We start from the raw sequence: 27,386 nt of genomic DNA, 5'->3' as shown, positions 1-27,386 counted from the left end.
ATTTCACCCTCAACTCAGTAGCTCAGTAGCGCGCGATCTTGCAACGCGGACACGTGCTTTTGTCATCATAATCACAATCACGAGTTCTTAAACTCGACAACTTTTATAGCGAGGAAAATAACTTACAGCTTACAAATTACTTACTTAAAAATTTTTTTCCAACTTACTCAATCTTTTTTTTTTCCTCATTATACTCAAACTTTTTTATGTTTAATACAAAAGCTCTGACGCTCTTAACGGTCTAATGATGCTCAGTTACGGCAAAGATTTTGAAGTTACCACAGATCAAAATGTGAACAATGAATTTCCTAGAACATTTGATTCAAATCTTGATATTTTTACACGGATTTTAGGAGTTTCTACAGCGATCGGTAAGTTTTTTTTATTAAATAACAAAATGTAAAGCAAGCGAATGAACAAATATTCAAAAGTGAATAGATCTAGTCATCAAAGGAAACTCAGCATGAATATGATCATATATATATGAGTATAAAAAGGGAACTTAACGACGGGATGTTGATTAGCTGCGACAACTTCGTTTTCCATGAATTATAATTGAAGTGAAAACAGCCATCCAAGTGCTACAAGTACTCGAAGTTGTTTTACTACCCCTTGCATACCACAATAGCAACCACCCACGGACATGCAGATCCACGTGAATGAAGCTTGTTACCGTATTTTACGACAAAGCTTTTATTAAATATACGAGTTGAGAGACGAATTCTCGGGTTGAGTTGTTTTACTATTCTATTTATGTCCATAACTCAATCCTCTTGCTGCAAACATTCATCCTTCATTCTTGTGAATACGCGAACCATAAACCACATCTAAATGCTTTATACTAATCTTTGATGGTCAAAAAATATTCATGGTTTCTTTTATGGCGAAGTGTGAATCTATGAAAATTCAAAAATGAATTTTATTAATTATTACGCGGCATGTGATTTAACTCCGCATGAAAATACCATATATGATAAATATATGGACAAAATATATGATCAATATGGGACCACATAAGTGGCCAACAACGATATATTTTTTCTTATATATAATATAGTAAGTTTTGATATAATTAATTATATACGTAAGTTTATAAATTAATACATGTATTATATATATTTATAATCATATATGTAAACTTATAAGTTAGCACATATATGTATTACATATATTGATAATTATATATGGAAATTTGTAAGCTAGCACACATATATATTCTGAACACATGTTTGAATCTTATAACAGAGAGAGAAAGACAGAAAAGAATAGATTTTATTTATTCTTATATATATGGGGAGACTTATATGGTTCTATATATCGAAAAATATATAAAAATTTATAAAGTTGAATACATGGTACATATATCGTGCCATATAATGATGAATTATATATGTATTCTTATTTGTTTCCATATATAAATAACATTTATTTTTAAATATATTAAAATTATAAGTTTTCAAATATATAAATAATATATTGAAGTTATACGAAAATATATGAAATCATATAAGAGAAAACATATATAAAAATATAATAAAATCAGCCAAAATCTATATACAGTTCTATATAAGATTTCATGTATTGTCACATATATATTAATATCTGTAACATATATTTTTTAATATATGTTTACCATATATGATATTTTCATGGGGGACGGCGTATTGGCTTTTATTTCTTGTACCAATAAATATTTTTCGTAATTAAATATTTGAAATTTTTTACAACTAATGGATTTTAAAAAAATTTTTTGCGTGTAAAAATTTTGAAAAATATCTCAGTCTAAGCAGATGTCAAAAAAGAATTAAAAAGACTAAAAAATGGATTTTAAAATCTGCTTTACTTATTGGAAGTTTATGGCGGCATAAATTTATTTTAAAAAATAAATAAACGGAATTTATATTTTTTAAAAAAAAGAACGGATGTTTTTTTTTTTGACAGAACCGATACCATTTTCTCGGTCCAAATATATACTATAAATAGATATACATCAAGCATACATGTCCATATATATATTCGAACATAGTTTTCCTTCCGGCAAATAAATATCACCCTCTCGATAGCGTAAAACTTGGCGTCGATATTATTTTTTTCCGCAATATTATTTATACTTATGGCCATAATAAAGTACCCGGGGCGATATTATTTTTGTAAAAATTTATTTTAAATAATATTTAACAAAAACTATATACTTTTATTAGCTTTCTAAATTCACTGAGATTTTTAACGGAATAAAAAAGGTTGCTACAAGTGATAAAGATAAATATATAAATGTATATGTATATAAAAAATGATTCAATTCCACGAGAAAAATCGCGACATTCCATTGTTTCGAGGGGATGAAATTTATTACAACAAAGAAAAATATTCACTTTTTCCTTCTCCCTTTTATAAGCGCGATATTTATTGTAAATGGTATTTTTTATTTCTCATTCTATTTATAAAAGATGCGAATTATTTTAAATTGAAATTAAAAAAGAAAAAAAAAAAGTAATTTTGAAATTCCGTAGTTACAATGAGTACTTAGAGTTTTATCACTCGGATCTCTGGTTTAAAATGAAAACAAAGTTATCAAACTGGCATTTGTGGACGCAATTTTGTTATGCAATATTGCAACCTGAAACTTCAGTGTTACCAGTCTAGGTCAGAGTATGGTCGCTACTGCGACCTGCACATAAAAACTCACTAAAAAAAAAAAAATGAAAAAATTTCAATAGTTTGACTGTAAAACTTTACATATATACATATTTACATACGTATATATGTTGTAAAAGTATATTTGAATAAAAGTCCTTACTAAATATCTGATGTCAATTTTTTTTCCAGAGCGAATTAACAAAAAATCGGCAGCTAAAAAAATTTTCGCGCGATTTATTCAAATAAAAAATTCGAAGAAAATTTTCTTGGACAGACTTGTGATTTTTTTATGAAGATTAAAATTTTGTTTGCTGGTAAAGTTAGAGGTAAATCTGTAATTATTTGAGCGGCAAATTCATTGGGCGAAAATTTTTTATTACTGTCTATAAATTATTTCAAATCGTCGAGCTGTAAATTTTACTCGGTGGAAGCTAAAATTATTATTATTATTCGATAACTGCTCGTAAAGTTGTGTAACTGGTATTTTATATTAGAAAAATGAAAAAGGCGTCAAGTGGCCACCGGGGTTCGGCGAATGAACTTCTCTAGATGCTCATAATTAATGACAATTGGCTTCGTTTCAAGATTCGTACTTACTGACCGTATTTTTTAAATTAATCCTTTTTTTCCCAAGTTAAAAACGTAAATATTCAATTATTAATAATTAAAAAAAGCGGGAAAGTTAAACAGTCCGAGAAAAACACCTTTTAATATTTTCTTTGAAAATTTTCCCATCTTATTGCTCCAAATAATCATTTCATGAAAAAGAAAAAAAGGCGGTAAAATTTAAAATAAAAAAAATTCCGGTCATCTTAAAAATTAAAAATTTTTAATTTTCCTCAAAATTTAGGTGTCCCAATTACCCCATTTTTATTTTGTCTCCCTTTATTCTACAAAAATAATTTCAGCGATGACTTATCAGCTTTCGAGGATAAATAAAAAAAAATATTTAAAAGTCTAAGCTGTCGGGGAATTTAAAAATAAATCCGCGAAACGTGATGTAGAATAGGCTTTACAACTTGGTATGAATATCCTTGTTCAAGGATAATATTATATCTTCCTTATATACTTAGCGATTTGTTATATATGTGATATATGTTATATGATATTCTTTAACGCCCGCGTCATCACCTCACCAATACTAAGATAAAATAATAAAACTCAAATACTAAGTCTAGATGATGACGATGAGAAATCGAAGTCCTGATGGATAATACTTTTGATCCTTTTCACCATGAATGACATGAATACCCTATTTTTTTTTCTTTTATGTCAAGAAACACAATAACAAAATGGAAATATTATTGATAAAGTTTCATCGCGGTTGCGTAATAAAAATTTTATACATTATTTATGTAGCATAATATCAAAATTTATTATTTACAATAATAATAAAGTCCGTAATGGGGTTAACTATTTATGGAATTTATATACAGATTAATCGACGGCAATTGCATGGACATAAATGCTGGTAATATATACACATACGTCAATATTCCGATAACGAGTCTAATATATATTGTTATGTGTTGGGTACTATATACATCTATACATATATATTATACCATACATATATATTAGGGGCGATAAGATAAGATTATTTGGCGTAGATTTTGAATGCAGTAAAATTACGATTAAAAATAAAAGTACATCAAGCGTAACAAAATAATTGCAATTAAATTTAGTTCATTAGTTTAAATATTAATTGATGTTGTAATTAACACTAATTATTATATATTTTTATTTTGCTGCAATTAAATATTTTACAGTCGACTACGTCATAAGTTTCTTCCGCTTAATCGGTAGTTACTGAGTCTAAATACCTTCCCCCCCCTTCATTTAACCCTTCGTAGTAGATAGCTCGTTATAAGCCTCTGTTAAAAAGTCGAAATTATGCTACTGTAAAAAAATGACTCCAAAGGGGAGTTTATTTCAGCATTGAAACTCCGGGGTAAAAAAATTTCTACGTCTCCTAGACTGGGCTTATGGTGGCTAGTTGACTATTGTAATTTAAATTTGAAAAAAATTATTTAAATATTAATTGTAGAGAAAAGTTGTTGAAATACTTTTTTTAGAGAATTTAAAGACCTACAAAAAATATATTATTAATTTTTTTTGTATCTTCAATATTTGAGCTGCAATTTAAAATATTTCAAATTATTCCTGATTTATAAGGATTGGAGCCGACAAATTGTTTTGATTAAAATAAAAAAATAAATGAAAATAAATTTAACCGGAAACGTGGTACATTATTATGTATTTACAAACTCAAGTCTCGTTCCGGTTGATTTAACAAATTTACGTCTCCTGTAGACTGTCGACTGTGGGATTAGAGTAAAGGAAATTGTACATACAGAGAAAAATACAAAATGTCCTCCATGATTAGTTTTTGTAAAAAATAAAAGCTGGTATGTAATCTGGGATGAAGTTCACACAGTAATTTTAAAATTCGTTAGTTTAAATAATTATATTTTTAGTTAGCGGGTTAGGTCTGATCTTCATTCGAAATTCCATTGAAATCGAGAATTGGCTCGAGAACTAATTAGAGTACGGATTTAATTGCAAACGCTCCTCTATTTGGTATAAACTACGTCAGTGGACATGAATCTATTCACATATCTCGTCTCTTCTTTTCTATCTCCATCCCCATTTTCACCCCCGCCCGTCGCGTCCATCTCTTCTTTTTTATTATCCCATTACTCTGATGGGAAAAAAAATTATTTCTTTTGTACTTTAATTAGACAAAGAGACTACAAAATTAATTTTTTCTTGGAGTTTAATTTTTAGCAAGACCTTGATATTATTTATCGTAATATTCTGTAGACAAAAGTAAAAACAATCGCAAAAAGTTGAAATCGAGAATATCCTTTACTTGCAAGCAACTTTTGTTTCATTGTATTTTCTGGCAATCGCTGGCTGAGCTTTTATCTCTTATGAAATACCAAGCCAAATATTTTTGTTTATATTTTTTAGTTTTATTTTTAACGTCTGCTCTTATCTGCTGGGTTATTTATTTTTATATATTGTTTCTCTTTAGTACCTTTATATTTTTATTTATTTTCTATCCTTTAATTTTTTTCTGACTTTTATTCCCGTTTGTTTTATTTTTCTGTTTAAATTTTGGCAACGGAATTTTTAAATAAACTTTTTCGATTAATAATTATAATGATGATGATATTTACCATGATTATAATTATTATTATAATGCCTAAGTTTTAAGTCTAAGCAGCTTTTAAAATTTTAATGTCAAATGGCGCCCAAAGTTGGGAAAAGAAATAAATCTGTAATTTTTTTCATGCTAGTTCTATGGAAAAGAAATTGTGGATTTAATTAATTAGTTGTATGGAAGGGCTTAAAATCAAAGCTTTCAAATTACACGTTCATGAACTTTGGAATTTTTTTCCGTCGTTATTTTTAGTAAAAGTTTATTCTTAGGCTTTTGAGGGCTTACGTGTACCTATTTAGAAAAAAAAAGAATAATCCAGCCCATTCTTAGTTCATTTCTAGTCAAATTTAGACAATTCTTAGACTTTTGAGGGCTTACGTATACCTATTTAGAAAAAAAAAGACAAATCTAGCCCATTTTTAATCTGGCTAAAAGTTTTGTCTACTTTTTGTAAATAGGTACACTAAGACCCGCAAAATTCTAAAATGGTCTAAATTTGTCTGAAATTAGCTGAAAATCAACTATTTTTGTCTACATTTTGTAAATAGGTACACTAAGACCCGCAAAATTCTAAAATGGTCTAAATTTGTCTGAAATTAGCTGAAAATCAGCTATTTTTGTCTACTTCTTGTAAATAGGTACACTAAGACCCGCAAAATTCTAAAATGGTCTAAATTTGTCTGAAATTAGCTGAAAATCAACTTTTTTTGTCTACTTTTTGTAAATAGGTACACTAAGACCCGCAAAATTCTAAAATGGTCTAAATTTGTCTGAAATTAGCTGAAAATCAACTATTTTTGTCTACTTTTTGTAAATAGGTACACTAAGACCCGCGAAATTCTAAAATGGTCTAAATTCGACTAGAAATGAACTAAGAATGGGCTCGATTATTCTTTTTTTTTCTAAATAGGTACACGTAAGCCATTTCTAATTAAATTTAGACAATTCTTAAAGTTTTGAGGGCTTACGTGTAGCTATTTAGAAAAAAAAGTCAAATCTAGCCCATTCTTCGTTCATTTTTTGTTAAATTCAGACAATTCTTAGACTTTTGAGGGCTTACGTGTACCTATTCATAATTAAAAATTTTAAACTCTGAGCTTTACACGACAATTTTAGCACTTTGTAACCAAGTACCAATAAATCGAATTTTGAATATTTCAAACTTTACCGCCTGAAATAAAAAACTAAACAACTGTAATAATTAGTTCACAGATTAGGGTAATTATTAGCGATGGTCAAGCGATAATGTATTCGTATGGTATAGTAGCAAGAGCCACATTTGCCATTCGTATCAGAGAATTCAACCCACGGCTAATTTGGCTATGCATCTAACGCGATTACGTCGCAATACACTGCACACAACACACGATTACATTCCGCTATAATGTGTGCATAGTTAGACTGTGACAACGAATCAACCCCAATACAAATCGCACGTGGTCCATCAGACTTCTATTCTCATATACATCTATATCTGCACCAATAGTATTTCCACCCAATGTATGCACGACTCGACATTTCTCTAGTATAACTCTAAATCTCTGCGCTCTGCCTGCAGTTAAGTTGTATGTTGAATTTCATTGTATTCCATTGTGTTGCATACCATTGTGACTGACGAATAATCATTTACAGCATTACTCGATTAGTTTATCTGCGGCAAAAGCCTCTGATTCATCTTCTGGTGAAATCACTGTCAAAGTTTGATCGAATCAATTAATCCTTGATTCTCTTCCAATTTCCAGTGGTTTTGTCAATTGATTACTGAAAATAAAATTGTCGCGGTATCTGCACCAAAAGTTTGAATTCCCGCCTTATTGAGACAGAAGAAATTTCCATTTTTCTCGTATAGGAAAAAAAATAAACAGATGCGCAACTGAAAATTCAAATTTTAGCTTCTGATTTTTGGAAAAGCAGTTGACATGGAATCTATGCATTAGTCCTTTCAATATGTATCAACTATTCGTCGGTTCGAGAATAAGATTTACAAAAAAAGGAGTGATTGCGAATGCGAATCTAACGGGCGCAAATGAAGAATCAAATCAGAAACAAACATGACGGGCAGAAATGATGCATCTTCTAATCTCTAGGGATGAAAACGATGTTTTCATTCTACCAATTCGCTTACTGAAATTGTACGGTTTAAATTGGCTAAAGATGTACAGAAAATTTGAGTTCAAATGTAGATAATATGAAAAATATACGGGCGCTTTGTGGAAGTTTGGTAAATTTAATTATTTTAAGTGAAATAAAGTCGGAGGATTGAGCAGACGGTCTGTTGAATGTGGTTTGGTTCAAAGTGGTTTAGTTGTTGGTTGTTGTAATACTGAGATGTAAGGAGCAAAGGTACAAGTTGGAGGCTGATATGCTACAACAGTTGCAATGTAATAGTGTCGGATGTACTCAAGACATAGCGTAGACCTCAAAAGCCAAAGGAAACACTGAGAGGGTTAAGAAAGGGAATGGCTTGAGAGTCTTGTGTAAGTGGTGACGATAAATTGCCTGAGAACATTGCACGGTTGTGGTTTATTTCAAACTGCTGGAGCAAATTCCTTCAGTCTCTTTCTTGCTTACTCGACTGGTTTCGGGGATGAATTCAGGAAAATCCTATGGAAATTTTGGCTTCGGATTCTTTACGGCTTGTTGGGATTTAGCTGTGAAAATAAATCAAACTGAGTAGTTTGCTCGGTGCACTCGAGGACTTGCTTGTGACAACGAATTTGTCTTTGGAAAGTTTTATGATCGGAAAGTAATAGGATTTTTTTCTTTCCTCGAGTTAATTTATAACTCAAATATCCGCTGGCGGTAATTGGTTTAGTTTTTTTGTTAAATATTGATTTTAGGGAAAAGTTGATCAGATGTTTTTTGTAGAGAATTTAAAGAGCTACAAAAAAGTATTCTTTTACTTTTTACATATTTTTGATATTTAAGGCTTAAAATTAATTTTGAAGATCGTTTCAAATTTTTCAAAATACAAAAATTTTTTTCAAAAGCTTCTAGTGCTTGAAATATTAGTTTTAGAAGAAAATTTATAGACATGTTTTTTGTAGGAAATTTGAAGAGCTACAAAAATGGTTCTTATAACTTTTTTCATATTTTCAATATTTGAGGCGTAAAATTAATATAAAAGTTATTAGTCAGATTTTGGAAAAAAATGTCACTGAGAAGATTAAAATATTTATTTGATTAAAAAAGTTATTGAGACTTTTATCGAAAAAGTTCATAGACAATAAAGCTGACAATGAATTTCTATGGGTAAAAATACCTAGAATATAAGATCTTAATGAACGAAAAAAATAATCATTAAAAGAAAATAAATTGTTTCGGCGAAAAAAAAAATTTCCTCAGATATCTTTTTACGAGTCATTAAAAGCTTTCTTATAGTCTGTTAGTACAACATATATCTTTGTATTCATTGTTTTTTTACGCCCTCATAAAAAATATATACATTTGAGAAATCCAACCGTAAAAATACCAGAATAATATAAATGAATATTCAATAAATTAATCCCCGATTAAAACTACGCAGGCTCGCGACAGCCGAGGATTAAATTTTTAACAAAAAATTTCCACTCCGTACCTGGGGCTCAAGTGAAAGTAAAAAGAGTGTGGGATGAAAAGTGGGTGATAATTACAGTTGGTAAACAAAATTTGAAGTAACGATAAAAATGAAGTCAATGAGAGATTCTTCAGTGTGGCGGGAATTCCCGGAAGAAATTAACTCTTTAAAGTGACGTGGAGAATAAGTACGAGGGAATCCTCTGGCTCAGAGGGTTTTGTGAAATAACTGCTTACAGAGACTGACTTAAAGCTCCGTGCTTCGGGAGATGGGATAAAGATATCAAGAAACTTCGATATTTCGCGATGTAACTTTGATATTACTCTTACACCGTAATCGCCTGATTTATATACGAGTAACTCGATTGCGTTCCACTGCACAGTTCAGTAAATTTATAACATTTCCAACAAATCCAACTTTCATAAATTATTTAAATAAAATATCATCTACAAGCTGCTGTAAAATTAACATTCCCTCAAAATTTACTTGCAAAACTTTTTCTTTTCGTTTGGGGTAAAATGGGCCAGGTTTTTATTCAAAAGATTTATCACGATTGGGTAAAATGGCCTCTGTCTTATTTTAAAAAATTTATTTCAAGTTGAATTTTATTACAACGGGGCAAAATGGCTACTTTGAATTTTTGTAAAAAAAATTTCATCATCATGGGGTAAAATGGCCGCAGTCTTATTTTAAAATTTTTACAAAATTTTTCTCAAGTCAAATTTTACCCAACGGGGCAAAATGGCCATCCTTTGAATTTTTGTATAAAAATTTTTTTTAATTCTGAGACGAAAAATTAAAATTCAAAATTTTCATAAAATTCTTTAAAAAGTAATTTTTTCCTTACTCTTTTATATTTATATATTTTGATAATAATAACTTTTAAAATTAAAAGTTGAAATTTAATATGAAATTTTTTAGTAAATTTAATAAAATTCTAATGAATAGAAAATTTATTATGAGAAACTCATATTGTGTGTAAGTATTCATAAATATAAGCGTACATATATATGAGTATATATATAAATTTTAGTTCAGAGATAGAATTTTGCACACCTGAAGTCAATTATCTCGTAAAACTCGTAGGTTATATTAGATATGAAACGCAGGTGTGCACATATATATAGTTTCGAGTAAGTACACATACATTAACAATAACTGTGAGATTGTGACAGAAATTCTGTCGCATGTTTCGCTCAGAATATTACCAGAGGTGCCAACAATGGCTTGTAGTACATAGACTGCAGTGCAATGTAGGGTTCACTTAGTTTGACAACAATTATTTCCGAGCCGCTAATAAATCCTTTCACTTACTTACAAACTTTGTTCTTATATACAATATATAAGATATATTATATGAGAAAGTAAATATATAAATCACTGATGATTTATTTGCCCTGTCGTTATATATCTTTAAAAAATACTCGCGATAAAAGCTACTTGTGTACTTTATTCAAGAAATCTTGTTGCGATATTTTTTTATTCTCCTCATTTCCTATGATAACTTTATTTATTTTCTTGTCACGATCAACCTTATTGGCTTGCTAAAAATAATGTTTATTTGCTAGTGCCATTTTTAGTCGCTTGACATAAATTTTTATGTACACAGAAAACGTAAATAAAATCAAATGCCATTTTTTTTTTTTTTTTTTTTCATAAAGGATAATAAATTTATTGGAAAAAATTTCAATGAAAATTTGTGATAGGGTTATAGTTCAAAGTACTTTTGAGTTAATGGAAGTTAAATTAAGTTAATTACTAAGGGATTTTGAATTTTATTGGGTTTACATACTGCGTACATGCGCGCAAGTGTAATAATTAAATTTTACATTTTGAATTTTTGTTTGAATTTTTAATTTTGCCGCGCAAATTTATTTATTTGGATAGCAAATGGGGCAAAATGGGCCGGATAAAATTTAAAAATTTTTTATGATTAAAATAAACGTGGGGTAAATTGGGTCACTCATTTTTGAATTTATAGCCAAGGAAAATTTTTACGTTTTTTTTTTAATTTCATAATTCAAATTTTAAACGCGCGGAAAATGTGGAAGTTAAAAAAAATTTTAAATCTTGTTTTGAGTTTTTACAGACAGGAAATGAGAAAAAAAGAAATTAGGACGGTCCATATTACCCAGGACTCAAAATTCTGGTTTAAAATCTCAAAAGTTGAAATTTTTTATAAAAATATTAAATAATTGATCGCTGTGACGTAAAATTACAATTTTGAAACGCTCAAGAAAGTAATTAATAAGATTTTAATACAAGTGAAAATTGAATGAAAGGCAGTGATAGTACGTTAATTATAATTTGAATTGAATTGAATATGATTGAAATGGGATATCGATTTTACAGGGAGCCAAGTACAGGAAGGCTATTTAAGTAATTAGGTAATTAGATATCTGCAATATTATAAATGAGTCGGGGTAATTTTGTAGATAAAAGTTGTTGTTGAAAACTCTGAAGGAAATAAGAAACTAACGGAGAGAAAAGTTTAAGAGTAAGGAGTGAGGTTAAAAAGTGTAAGCTGCTGAGAGGAAAATGAAAGATAAAAACAAGCTGAAAGAGCCAGTCGGAGTAGAGATCGAGTTTTAGGGCCGGGGGCTAAGGAAGAGCAAAAGGAGCTTCAACGAGTTCCGAGTCCAAGAGGAAGAGAAATAACGAACTCATTGTTCGCGTGGCTTTAAACGAAATCGCACCCCCTAAATACATTGGACCCGAGGGAGAAGACTCTGACAGTATAGAGGTCCGAGAAAAGCTCATGCTTCAGACGAATGAGACTGTAGAAAAACAAAAAAAAAAAACTGAAAGAAAAGACGGGAAAATACTTTTATTTTCTATCCTGCTATAAATGTTGCTTGCAATTGCCACCGACTTACTTTCCAGTTTTAACATTTACGTCACTTAAAATACCAACTACTGAAACTTATATTGATAATGTCATAAAATAACTGTTATTATTATTATTTTATATTTCAACTTCTCGTAGCAGAAACTTTAAGATGTTGATGTTAACAAGTCGGAGAAATTTTTTTATGATCAATTTCTGAGTTTACTTCGACGCATGCGCACGTACGGATGTACGACTTGTCCATATCTCGGAAATTAACCAACCGATATTTGAAATTTTTGCAATTATTGAAAGTCTTTATCGATATTTACAGCCCGGTAAAATAAATTTTTGAGCTCTAAATTGAATGTTTGTTGATTGAATATAATTTATTGATAAAAAATTTAAATTATTGAGTTATGGGAAGAACAGTAAAAAAAATTGAAGTCATGCCAAAGTTATGCTGTTGGAAATTATCTGGCCAATAAAAATAAAATAATTCTTTGAGATAAAGTAAAAAGTGTAAATTTATTTTTCGCGGGAAAAATACGTACACAGATAATAATTTAAATTCAGCAGTAATTATTTAATATTAATGAATAGTAAACTCGCGGAAGTTTGTAATAATACTCGAGTCTGAGAAAATAATCCAAAAGTTAGAACATACTTATAAATATATACATATATATGTAGGCGAAAATAGGAATAGAAGTCCAATCGACGGTAGTAACCGTGAAACTCGAGTCATTTAAATGCTAATGAGCGACACAACTTGTCCGGGTTGAACCAATTGGTGACACTCGACACAACGTGCACTTGACGCTAAAACTCTCAGTTAGCTCCAACTTTTGTGCTCACAATGTGCACCCTGCATTTCACCATCGATCCGATGACTGGGTTTTAACATCCATATATATATGACCCGAGTATTTGTGTTTGTGTGCAAGTACCATGCGGTGCATTAAAGTGCACTTGCAAAAAAGCCCTTTGACGCTTTTCAATGATGCTTTATTAATATATAGCTCTTTTCGCCTCGGGGACTGCGTCACAGGGCTCTCGGTGGCATAGTTATTAACCTATTGCACAGGGAAATATTTATCGTGCTATTAATCTCAAGACTATTGAAAGCGCATTCAGCGATATTTTGCTATTTAAATTCATTCTTACTCACTCTGAGCGTTTTATTTATTTATTGCGATACAGTCAAACCGTCATAAGCCGGTTAAATTTTTACCCGCCATTTTTAAATCATATTAAATAATACAGGCTTATAACGGGTCGTCGAAGGAAAAATTAAACCCACGGTAATTTCCCCTAGACGGGTAGTCGACTGTAAGTAAATTTTACGTGACCCAACTTACCCCATTATATAAATTTTTCAATTTCCGTAATTGAAAAAAATCGCGCCAAATTTGAAATACCGGGTCCTTATTAATCCAATGATCATAAAATAAATTTAAAAAATTTTCTATTACGGACACTGTGAATAAACATCTGGGACAATATTGATTTGTAAAAAGTTGTACAAAAAGATAACTTTTGAATTTTTAATTGAAGTTTTAAAATTTTAAGTTCTCCGAGCGTCCAATGAATCTTTCATTAAATCGGCGATTGATGAACGGTATTGATAAAAGCCGAAGCTAAAACTTGGTCTTCAGATTATAACGAGCAAACTAAATGCTGCTATTGGTACATTCATTCAAATCCAGCTCAATCGATTATTTTTACCGTTCTTTTGTTATGAATCGCATACAAAACGGAAATAATCAGCTGAATGAACTCGATCGATATCTAGATTTTTTTTTGTTTTTAATAAGTGGGTGGTGGTTGAATTTACGCGATCCAGTATCTAACCAAACATATATGTGTATATATGTATATGTGTATTCATTTAAGCGAATGAGAGAATATGAATGATTTTTTGTTTTTGAAAAAAATTGCGATATTCACATTTTTCGCTACGCGGTCGGAAAAATAAATGGGACGGAAGAGTGAACGGAACCACGTTTGTACACCAACTTCCGGGGTAAGAGAAGTTCGTCTGGTGAGAGAATAAAAATATATTTACAGAAGCCGGGAACAAAAAAGAACAAAAATATGAAAAACCGTTCAAGTACAAAATTTTTAATTTATTTTTAACACATTCCTATTTATTTATAATTTTTTTTTTGTTTAATAACACATTTGTATAGAGAGCAAACAATATTACTCAGCTCTGACAGATAAATAATGTCCAAAAGTTAAAAAAATAAACCACCCTCGAGCTATTCAATTTTTATGGAAACAATATTGAAATAAAAATATTACCCTTTTTGTTTTTCCAGTTGCTAAACAATAGCTTTGCAACTGTGAACAATAAAAAGGTGTAACAGGATCAAATGAAATTCGAAATGCATATGGTTTTAAAAAATTTTAATAAATAAAAAAAAACGCGGGAAAATGCGCACACGGTTCAATTAAATAAATTGTTGCACACCGACTGCACCCTTTGAATTCCGACGATTCTTCTTTATCTCTGCACATCCTAGTAACTCTTCAAAGATCACTTTTTCACTAAATTCACCGTTAAATCCGTATTCCGATTCGACATTGCCGCCATCGATTTTGCGGAATTAGGAAAAAAATTCATGGAAAAATAAATTTTACTGTTCAATTTGAAATCTTTAATTAGGAAAGTCATTAATGACTCTAATTATCGCTTCAATACTTATAAATACCTCGATATTTAAAATATTGCACACCTTTATTTTAGGTTAAAAATTTTCGTCTAATTGACTTAAGTTAAATTGCATCCATAAATAATACAATGCCGTAAATTCGTATAATAAGGGCAGTAATATATAGAGAGCATTATAATTAACAAGCCTAGTGCTAATTTAAGCCAATTAACTCTGATACTAATGACCAATAATTGAATTGAATTAAAATTTTCAGGGATCTCGGGGTGTGCATTTTTTGTTACAAGAACTTTTTATATTCAAAGAGCATAATAATGATAGTAAATTAGCATATTTACATAAACCAGAGATCAGATTTTTGCTGTCACGTAACGATAGTAATTATCATAAAATTATCATCACAGAGTATAACCGGAGCTTGATAAATGGGACAAGGAAGAAGAGCTATTACTCTTGGTAGTTTGTAACTATCAGAAAGCAGGGAGTATAGGGAAGTGAGGCAACGTAAGATGAAAAAAGTAAAGACTATAATGCGGCATCATGCTCCTCAAGTTTATTGTTTATGGTTACTCGTAAGTTGGCAGCAGTGGTCACGTGGGGCGTCCACTTAGCGGAACAATCAGGGCTAGTTGTGTAGCTTGCGCTCATGGATTTTGCGGTCACGGAACTGGAACCCGACCAATGCTCATGAATACACATTAATGCCGGTCCAACGAGGCATCCAAGCGTCCCCATATCGTGTCGCAGTTGCGGTTTATAGTCTAAAGTGGGTATATATATTCGGGTTATATACCTGATTCTCTTATAGCCCCTGAGTAAAAGCTTCTCGTAGTGCACAACCAGCACTACCACCATCGCAGTACTATGCTCTGTGCTCAGTGTAGTTGTGGAGTAGTCGGGCTGAAGTACTGCTAGTTATAGTTTACCATCCAGTCTCGTTTTCCCATTTCATATATTTTTTATTCCACTTTCCTGGAGGTACACAAGTCCGAGCTTTCACCTCATCTGGGGATTATGATACGGCTCCACGTTATCTACCAATCCAATGAATTCCTCATTTCGCTATAAATTCAAACTCTTATATTTCTGCTTGTAAATATTTCCAAGACAGATACCAAAATAAAACCTTTTCATTTTTTCAATTTAAATTATCTATTGGATCTTAATTAAATTTCTTTCGACAACAGGATTTAAATTGCTTTATATAATTTAATATTTAATAACTTTTTCGGTGGAATCGTTACTTTTGTATGACAACTCACAAGATTTTATTTTAGTTAAAACTTTCGCGAGGGTTTTTTTAAAGTTTGTAATGCGAAGTTATAGATTGGTGCAAAAAAAATTTTTTTTGTGGCGCAATTGAACATTTACGAAGTCGCTTACACCGGTTTTCATTTTCAATAAAAGTTAAATACTTTAAAATATATATCAGACTATTTAAGGTATGGAAATAAAATAAATTTTTACGAACCCCAAGGGAATCTCAATTTTAATAGAATTTTTTTTATTATTTATGAGATTTCAGGCTGGGCTGACCGAAATGGAATATGGACAAAATAGGATAGTCGAAATTCAAATTTTTTTTAAAACGAAGCATTTTTGCCAATAATGAAAAAGTATTTTTGAACATCATTATTAATTATATGAATTTTAAATTGCTGTAATTAATAGACTATTAAATATTTTTTTATGTTTTATACTGTGGTCGGACAGGAAATTTTCTGCTCTACAAAAAAGGTCTGATTGTTTTTTTTCATAAAACCAACCAGAATTAAGATATTTTAAGAAAACCATTTTGGAAAATAAAATTTCAAAAATTCATCTTATTCTCCAATATAAGAAGAAAATAAAAAATTTATTTTATTCATAACAGACATTTTTTTTTCAGACCATGGTGCGTAGAAAATTTAATAAAATTCATAACTGCACAATAGAAATGAAATAAAAAAAAGTTAATTAAAATATCGTAATTATAATTTCGTTTATGAAAATATATATGACTTATAAAAGGAAAAAAAATAGCTTGGATTCTCTTTTGCATTTTTCTACTTCTGTTTATCAGAAAACGTGTTCAATAGTGTGAATGCCTCCAAGTATCATACTATTTGTTGTTGATAAAAAAACAAGCTGTAAAAAAAGTTGAATAAATTTCCTCTTGCTCTTGCGAATGCTGACAGAGTTTTTGCCTTTTATGTCTTCTATTCGAATAAACCCAAGTGCATCTTTTCTTCGTTCATTTTTATATCCGCTTGTGTGAGACAGAGCTCTCAGCTGAGACCGAGCCCACTTCCCATTTCCCTCGCAACTTTGTACCGCGGAAAATATACTTTATGTTAGAGCATCTGTCACAAAAAAAAAAAGCCCGGCATCTTAAAATGTTAGACGAAGGCTGAATATATGACTCGAGAATTCAAACTTCTCCATTAATTCAACTTTATTTTTTATTATCGTAGTTTTATTTTACCATGGCCACAGATGGACCGAACAAATCACGAGCTCGAATGAAAACTAGATTTGCTCAGCTTCATCAGCACGTAAATCCACTTCCTTGTCTTTCTTCCGGTTTTAAAAAAAATTACTATTTTTTTACTTCCTTTTTCTTGAGTTCGATTTTTTTTCACGGTAATACCATCGATAAGGAATAAAAGAGGAGCAGAAATACTGCTGGTGGATATGAAAGTAAATTTCATTAAGCGGAAATGACAAAGTAGAAAAATAAATTTTAAATTTCTCAATTTTTTTTGAAAAATTTTAAAATCAAGTCGTCGTGTCTAGAAAATTTTTTAACTTGAAACAAAATTGCCTTTTTATTTTTTTAAAACTTTTCCGGGCAAATGAATAATTCGCTGGATTTTTCCGGGCGAATTTCCCAAGACAATTTGACGGAGAGATTTTTCGAATGAAATTATTTGTGTTTTTGTATTTATCGGATTCTAGTCTAGTCTACTTTAATTATATTCTATTCTTAAAAGATACTTTCACATTCATCTGTTCCAGTTGGACGTATTCTAATGGAGACTTTCGAACAGAATTTCCACACGAATTCACTGAAAATAATTCATTAAACTTTTATTTTACATTATCTTCCTTTGTCCTCTATCTAGTTTAACCTCTACTTCGGAATATTTAAGATGCTATTCCTTCAACTCTCATTTCATCTACTCACGTTAAATTACAAACAACTTTTCATGACAAGACGCTTTTTAATGAATTTTAAAATAATAATTCGAGCTCGTCGTTGTCTCACTGATAGTTATTTTTTTATAATAAGTATTTCTTAATTACTTTACACTTTTTATTTCAAAGCTATTCATAACTTTTTCAATCAACGTACATTTAAATAAATTTTTTCGCGGCTTATTAGAAATTTCCTGCTGCAAAATTTAAAAATATAATTGGTTTCGACTTAAATCTAAATTTACTTTTTGACCAAAAGACTCGATTGTGCGCTCAGATAAAATTTAACTTCACCCGCGCGACTGAATCTCAGGACCAGGGTTCGAATCCTGTTGGCGGTAAAATTTAAAACCAAAAATTATATTTTTACTTGTTAGTCACTAAATAAATTTCATATTAATATAAGTTAGTAATAAATAAAAAAATGTATATGGGGTCAAATGGACCACGTATAGAAAAAAATCGAAACTCATTTCTTCAAAAAAAAATTGACTTTAAATAAAAAATTTTCTAATTTTAATTGCAAGTAGATTTTACTCTTTTTCAAATTTACCGCTAAAAAAAATATCAAGACTAATTTTCCCGGCTCCATTTTTCATTTCTTTAAATTTCTACGAGCTCAGAAAAAAAGTTATCGTTTAATTTTCTTATATTATTTTAATCACAATATAAACGAATATATAAAGCAGCTTATTAACGATTTGTTAAATTTACTAAACCGACTACAATTAAATTGCCTTGAGCAATTAAAACCCGAATATAGATAATTTAATTTAAAATAAGTAATCCCAAGCTTATTACCTGGTGTTTTCAGAGATTAACCAAAGCTTAAAATATTTCCAACTATTTTGAATCGAATTACAGCCCTACCATAATAATGATAATGATGATAGTGAACATAAAAAAAAGTTTAATCCCATAAAGTTTGATTTATCTCTTTTTCCATCAACCCACAGCTAATTATTATTTATTATCGGCATCTTAGTATTACATAAATTTAAAAAAAAAACTAATGGATTTTTATAAAACGTGACCTGATTAATGAAAGTGCAATATTTGTACACTTAAGTGGAAAAATTATTAACGGGGTTGTCTTATGTCTGTTCAGATATTAAATCAACTGTAAATAGTTAATGGAGTTTTTTACTTGTAATTATTAATTTAAAAGTCGAACAAAAGATTTTTTTCAGTGAAAAATTTTTTAAATTCTTTTATTTAAACAAAGCAAAGACAGTCGGAGTTTAAAGTTTATTGATAGTCGATCAGAGACCGGCATTAAAACATTCATGTCTCTGGAGATATTTCTCGGCTCGTTGGGTTCATTCCCAAGGAGATAATTTAATTTTACACTTAATTTTTAAAACAATAGATACGACAAGTTATTTTTAAATTTAGATATTCAAATTTATTCCTTTATGACGTTCATAAACTTATACAAATGTCTCATATAAATTTTATGTGTATTTAAATTTTATCAAACGTTATAAATTTTATTTATTAAATATATATGTTGTAAGTCTTTCTTAGTAAATTTTTTATTGACCTTAATTTTACCCAGGAAAAAAAAATCAGCGCAAGAAAAATTTTTCATTAGGAAATGAAAAAAAAATTTTTAGGACGAAAAAATTTCAGGGCACAAGAAATATTTTTTTTTCTTTTTTTTTTTTTTTTTCAAAAGTGGACTAATAAATTCTGTAATTTTTATATTGCAATGTTGTTAGAGGATACTTGTGAAAAAATGATATTTAAACTTTTTCCGCTCGGGCGCTCATATGAAACTTTTTTTTATCGTATACACAAACTTAAATGAAACTGTGGTATCATCAAAAGATTAAATCTCATTACGGAAATTTTATTGAACATTAAAGAGCTAAACGTTACAACTTATAAAAAAATTTTTGAATTATAATTTAAATTTATTTGAATTTCAAAGGTCAAGAAATATGAGAAAAATTCAAAAATTCAAATTTGGTAATTTACTCTTTCTTATATTAAAAATAAAAATTAATTGCGGTTAATTAATGAAAGATTAATTAAATATAATCGATAAATTGTTAAAATATAAATAAAATTTAACGAGGTCTAGGATTTCATCAACTCACATTTTATGACGTTTTTTTTTTAGTACTATCGATTTTGAAATAAAAGTTTAACAATTCCCGGTCTCTCTAACGTTCTATAAAATTTATAGTAAAACCATAAATAAAACGAAAATTCTACAGACTAATAGTTTTGATACAGATAACAGACGACACGTGAATATGAATGTCCTGTTAATTTTTCACATGATTTCCCTATGGTATGAAACGTAAATTAAAAAAAAAAAAAAATATCAAACCGGGGATGGAAAAAAATTTTTTTGCGATGTGCAGATACATTGAACTCTAATGAATTCCTCTTATATATACAAATATACATATACTTGGTATAAAAAAGGTGTCATATGAAATATTTGAAAAACACAAAAAATTGAATTTAAAAAGTTTTTAGTCGGAACATAAAAACTCAGGATTGAATTTCCCGGATGTTACTTTTGACGTCCGTACAAAAGATTAAACGAAATAAAATAAAACTAGAGTGTAGTAACAATGTTTAAACAAAATTACGTGTATGAAAAGTTTATAAGAGTGGGTTGAAGGAATTTATTTGTTTAACGAAAAAAAGAACAACTTGCGGTGTAGAGTTCAGGCGAACCGACTTCAAGTTTCTTTATAGATAACATACATCTATACATCTCTAATGTATACATATATATTCATACATAATACTGTTCAAATCATGTATAACTTCTAAGCAAACTTAAACTTAACCAAGTTTATATATAAAGCTCGAAATAATTCAGTGGAAGTGCTTTTGCATATCTTAACTTGAATTGAATAACTTAATTCAACATTTCTGTTTGAAATTAAGGCGATAGAAATTCCCGTTTTTTTTTTTTTTTTTTTTTACTTGAGTGGAATTAAATTTGATGAAAAATAAAAAAAGCGAGGGATGAAATCGACTTGGTTTTTTTCTAATCGCAGAGAAATGGCGAAATTAATAAAATAGGGCAAGTTGGGTCATGAAAATTTAATTATTGTATGTAGATATATATTTTGAGAGTAAGAATGGAAATTTATAGAAAATCCATGGAAAATCTATAGGAATCCAGGAAACTTAAAGAAAATACAGGAAAAATCAATAGAAAACCAGGAAATTTATAGAAAATCCAAGAAAAGTCTATAAAAAACCAGAAAATTTATAGAAAATTCATGGAGAATCTATAGAAAACCAGGAAATTTATGGAAAATCCAAGAAAAGTCTATAGAAAACCAGAAAATTGATAGAAAATTCATGGAGAATCTATAGAATACCAGGAAATTTATGGAAAATCCAAGAAAAATGTATAGAAAACTAAGAAATTTATGAAAAATTCAAGAAAAGTCTATAGAAAACCAGGAAATTTATAGAAAATCCAAGAAAAGTCTATAAAAAACCAGAAAATTTATAGAAAATTCATGGAGAATCTATAGAAAACCAGGAAATTTATGGAAAATCTATAGTTTTTAGTAATAATTGGGTCATATTACTATAAATAAATTATTATTGACTTAGACAGTATTTAAAAAAGGAAAAGTATTTAAAGATCGATTGCATGGGTGTTACAAAAATTAAAAAAAAAAAAAAATTGACTCTCTTTCACACAAAATGAAATTTATAAATATTAAAATAAAAAAATATTATGTAAAATAATATTCATGAAAAGTTTATTTTAAACTTGTTACTGTAAATGTAATACGAGCGTTTTTCAATATACATGAAATCGAGTTTTTTATTCGATTTAAAACGCCGTACACATGAAATTGCCAGCAGCATGTGTCGTTCATTTTAAGAAAAGTCAAAAGGTTATTTTATCTAGTTTTTTTTTTTTTTTCATTCCATTAAAAAGTCTGAGAGATTTAATAACTCGACACTGTCAGTATATCACGTGCATTTTTCTGCGCAAAACACTTAATAGTTTATGTTAAAAAATTTTTTTCATTTTCGTGGAAAAAATATAATTGCCGTTCAAATATCAGAACCACGATAAAAATGTACAAAGACTATTTTGTAGAAAATGAACTTTTCTACAAAAAATTTTTTATGACTTTTCACTCGAACTCATTAATAGACAAAATTCCGATTTCAAGTAAAATAATTTAATTGAAATTTTTTTTACTCAAATTTCTTTCGCGACTATAATTAGAAATAATTTTTTAATGAGTCTGTTGATTCACTAAATCGAATGCTAACGATATTAATTGCTTACTGTTCACTGAAATTAATTACAGAATAACAAAATTTTGAGATTCAATAAAGAAAAAGTTAGCAGTAAAATGGAAAATTATTCTCGAAATTTTTCTCTCATAATAGGACCGATTTAATTTATTTATTTAGAAAAAAATTAGTGGCATATTTATAATTAACCAAATTTGAATTTGTTGCGAAAATTCGAAATTTGAATTATTTATTTCTATCCAAAGGTATTTAGTAGAATTTTCTTACGTGAACTAGGGTTCAGAGAAAACTTCTTAATATCGTTTGCACATAAAAATGAAGGAAAATAATTTTTTTCCCAAAACCGAACCTCGAGTATGAATTATTTACGTGCTGAGTGTATGTTCTGTGGAAGCTTTAGACAAAGTCTTCTGAAATAATCTCAGGATTTCTTCAATTAAGAATATTAATTTTACGGGAGTTGCAACAATATTTGTCTACGGAGGTACTGAGTCTGCACAGACGTTTACAATTAGAATTTTTTTTGGTTTTTCGATCATAGTTTAACCAGAAAAAGTATAAAAATTATTCTATTTATTTAAATTCAAATTCAAATTATTTCAGCGGGAAAATCTGAGAGTTTAATTAGAGGTTTTTCTTTATAAGATTCAAATGAATATTCAGATATTTCCGAGTTCACTCTATTCGAAAGCCGACATGTTTTCGAATAAATCATCTAGTTGATAATAATGCTGACAGTATGAAAAACGATTTTATAATTTCCTCGCTGTCATTCTTAAGACCATTTGATTTAGATCCAATTGAACTTGGAACCAAATGGTAGTTGTGGAAATGCATGAGTTGTTTATGATTTTTTTAGTGATTGAAAGCGGTATTTTAAAATGATTTACTATAAAAACATGAAAAACTCATTTTTTATGTCAAGTTTCGGAAAAAAAAATTAAATGGCGCGATTTTTTCAATTGGAAAGAAGGAGCCACACAACCACCTTATTAATAAATAAAGAAACAGATTTTTATTTTTCAATAAAAATTCATTGGGTATTTATTTTGAAATTGAAAATAAAATTTATCCAATGTTTATTTTATTTTAAAAAGATTGTTACGTATGTATTTTTCCACTGGGAATACTAACCCAATTCAATTTTAATGCAGATATATATATATATATATATATATATATATATGCTTGAAAAAATACCTAATGCATTATTCAAGAAATCTATTTCAAAGAATTTTTTAATAATCATAATTATGTGCATGTTTTACATTATTTTTGGTCAATATAATTTTCCAAATAATCATTATGATTTGGGCGAATCCCAATTTTCCCGCTGTTTTTGAGCTCAGAGAGCTCACACACACACACACACACACACACACACACACACACACACACACACACACACACACACATCCAGACATTATTTTGAAATTAGTCAGAATAGTTTCCTAAGACCTCAAACTTACGAGATCTGGAAAAAACTCTTTTCAAAAACCGACCCGAAGCCAACAACTTGCCTTTTTTGAAAATTTTAAATTTCCATAGCGTTAAGTCTAAAAAAAAAAAATAAATTAACTTCAAAAAATTTTAATTTAGTATCGTTTAAAAAAAATTCAGCATTTTAAAAATTTCAAAAATTCAAAATTACATTCATTCAGATTATTAAGTAAAATTCAAATTTTTCAAATTTTGCCGCCGGAAAAATCATAAATTTCAACCCTGAGCCATCTCATTTGACTACTTTATTACTCGCATTTAAATTTTAATAAAAAAATATCAAACTCATTGTTTATAAGGTTTTGAAATACTAGCGCGCGTAAAAACAATATCGGCTAAAATGACGTAGAAGAATTAAATTTTTGACACTCAGTGAGTTTAGTGGTGACCTAATTACCAGTTATTATTATTTAAATTTATGATGAATAAGCTTTAAATTATCATAGTTATTGAATAATATAATTTGAATGTGATGAGTAAATAATACCATTTGATTGTATACTTGTTTGTATTACAGTTGTATGCGGAGTTGGCGCAGATGTGGCTTATCATCGACACATCATGGGTTATTACGTTACGTGAGGATAATTCAACATGCACTTGTAAATCGATTCATGCACTATCCACATCCAGTTTATTCAATTATCCAGAAAATAAAGCTTTTTTTTTTACACATTAAAATTTTAACGCCGCGGGAAATTCAAATGCACTCAGAAAAAAAGTCTTTAGACGCAAAAATTTTTATACGATAACTGGATAATTTTATCAAAATTTTAAGTGTTGTTTTTGTAAAAAATATATATTGTACATATGTACTATAGATTGTAAGAGAACGTAATGAGATTATCGCGTATATAAATGTATATTTTCCAGTGCACTGCTGTCGTCCTGGTAAATTTGTCTTACATCGTACGTTATTTATTTTCAGAGTCGCGTCTGCTATGATTTTCTTCCTCGAGATTACTTGGGCTATCACGCTCTTCGTACAGATATGCTTTAGGTACGTGCACTGCATGTCACATTACTTTTAAATGCTAAAAAATTTTATGACCTTTGGAAAAATATTTCAAATTTGTCATTTTTTTATTTTTTTATCGCAAGAAAAATAGTAACTGACTATATATTTTTTTTGCCTAATATTACTAATCATAAAAATAATTTTTTTTATTATTATTATTAATATTATTTTTAAAAATTTTGAGCGGATAAAAAGAATTTAATTTTGGATGTTTGTCTTTAAATTGGAATTGGGTCTAAAATATTGAATTTACGGACAAGGTCACCTGATACTTTTTTGTAGACAATTTAATTTCTTATAAAAATGTATAGAGATGAAAATGACGTATTTTTGATAGTTTAGTCAGAAATTCAATTTGAAGTTAAAATAAAATATTGCTTCAAAAAATATCCAAAAATTATTAGACATCGGCTAACCAGTATCACAAAGAATATGAAATTTTTTGATTTTTTTCTACCTATTAATTACAAAAAAAATAAAATCCAAAAAAATGCACATGTAGAAAATTAAAAAAACTAAGCGCAACTTTTTAAAATATTTTTTTTTTTATAATTTATCGTTTCTAAAAATCCAAAAATCATTAGACATCAGTGAAATTCAGTTTAATTATTTTTTCGCGTGTAAATGTAATAAAGTTAATTAGACTAATAATAATAATGATTTTCAGGAATGAAGAGGCTTATTGTTCGCGTTGTTGGTCCTACGTTTTGACAATAACGAAAGGCTGGAGACGAGCTTTGTTTTACCTTCCGCTGTCGAGTATTTTGGCATGGAAACCCCACAACTTGTGGCTCTCTTTTGTCGCTGGTAAGAGTAACCAAAGACTAAAAAGCTCAGTCGTTGTTTATCCACATCCTGTTTCATTACATTTTCTCTATTTTCCCACCCCCACCCCCATCCCCATTCTCTTTTATCCACTTTCTCATCCTTCTCTCGCTACACTTCTGCACACCGGTAGTTCTTAATCTTCACCCGCGTACATTAATTTCCCACTTTATGAGATTTACTGCCGAGAAAAGACGTTTAATAATAAAACAGAACGGCTATTTAAATGAAAATTAACTACATTAACTTAACTAGCTTGGAAAAAATGAAAAATTTATAAATATTTTTAATTTCCGGCTCCCAGATGGAGTTTTCCTACAGTTCGTAAAAAACAACCCCCTGGTTTATAGTCGAAATAAAATTAACTTGTTATTTACTTGGATATTTTTTTTCAGCTGGACTTCTAGCTGGTTTGTCGTTATTACACATAATATCGAGCTTATTGAGCCAACGTAAATCTAATCAGCCTAGTAATGATTCATTGGGCGAGAGATTACTGAATGCCAGACCTGAAATTTACGATCGATTTGAAGAAGTTTTAGTAAGTTACCGTTATTAATTATTTTCAATTGATAATCGACTTTGAGTTAGAGAAGGATTAATTTTTACTGTTTTTTTTTCGAATTCGACATTCATGAAATTTTAATTTTCTAAGACTTAAATCTTTTATTCTTTCATACGAGAAGTTTGCGATATCAATAACAATGTAATGATTACTATACTGTCATAGTAAAAATTACCGTACTATTATGGTAAGGGTAACAATAAAATTTAGAAATTTCTTAGATAGGAATCATTACCATAATACTGTAGTAATGATTACCATTCGGCCATAGTAATTGTAATTATACTTTTATGATAATGATTACAATAAAATTTAGAAATTCCTCGTATTAGAAGAATTATTATCATAATATAGTAGTAATGATTACCATACTGTCATAGTAACAATTACTATACTATTATGGTAAGGATTACAATAAAATTTAAAAATTCTTCATATTATGGGAATCATTACCATAATACTGTGGTAATGATTACCATACTTTAGAGTAATTGTTACCGTACTATTATAGTAACCATTACCATAACGTTCAGAAATTCCTTATCTTACGGAATCTTTACTATAGTATCATGGTAATGATTACCATAATGCTATGGTAGTAATTACCATACTATCATAGTAATCATTACCGTACTATTATAGTAATGATTACTAAATGCCGCATAAATTAAAAATATCCATTAGGGGATTTTTTTTTTCAAGTTAATAAATGTAACTAAATATTTTTTTTGAAAAAAAAAAAAAAAAAAAAATTTCACGAGCTTTCGTAATAATTTTCGTGAAAACCTAAACGAACGTCGACCAAATTCAAAAGAATTTTTAATTACAGTCTCCGTAAAAAATATTTAATTATGAAAATTTTAATTTATTAAGCTCCAGAAGAAATACTACTTGTTTTAGTCGATTAGAAATGTGCAGAGAATTACTGAGGAAATAAAAAATTTGAAGGACACTATTTATAAGATTAAAATGGAACAAATTACTTTAGAGTAATGTTCTGAGCTAAAAATAAATTTCGATAAAAATTTTAAAAAAATAATTCATATTGCTATGAAATATTAAATGACTTTTAATTATTGTTTTTTCATAAAAGGTTACAGAAGTATTAGACGATGGAGTCGGAGGAGCAATGGGACGAGTAGGCGATAGCGACGGGGAAATGTGACACGAAAGACAGCCC

The 27,386-nt window shown here is 29.1% G+C and overlaps 1 protein-coding gene across 1 annotated transcript; it reads left to right on the top strand.

Annotated features, from left to right (window-relative positions):
• Nucleotides 1-47: 47 nt before the first annotated feature.
• Nucleotides 48-27,386, top strand: LOC103570820 (uncharacterized). Its single transcript, XM_008548694.1, has 6 exons — nt 48-371; nt 24,316-24,376; nt 24,727-24,798; nt 25,484-25,623; nt 26,037-26,182; nt 27,300-27,386. The coding sequence occupies exons 1-6, from the start codon at nt 245-247 to the stop codon at nt 27,369-27,371; spliced, it is 618 nt and encodes a 205-aa protein (XP_008546916.1). The 5' UTR covers nt 48-244; the 3' UTR covers nt 27,372-27,386.

The sequence above is a fragment of the Microplitis demolitor genome, chromosome 5, assembly GCF_026212275.2.
Source record: "Microplitis demolitor isolate Queensland-Clemson2020A chromosome 5, iyMicDemo2.1a, whole genome shotgun sequence".
Classification (NCBI taxonomy): domain Eukaryota; kingdom Metazoa; phylum Arthropoda; class Insecta; order Hymenoptera; family Braconidae; genus Microplitis; species Microplitis demolitor.
Note: the sequence above shows the minus strand (reverse complement) of the source record. Positions and strands in the feature narration are given on the sequence as shown.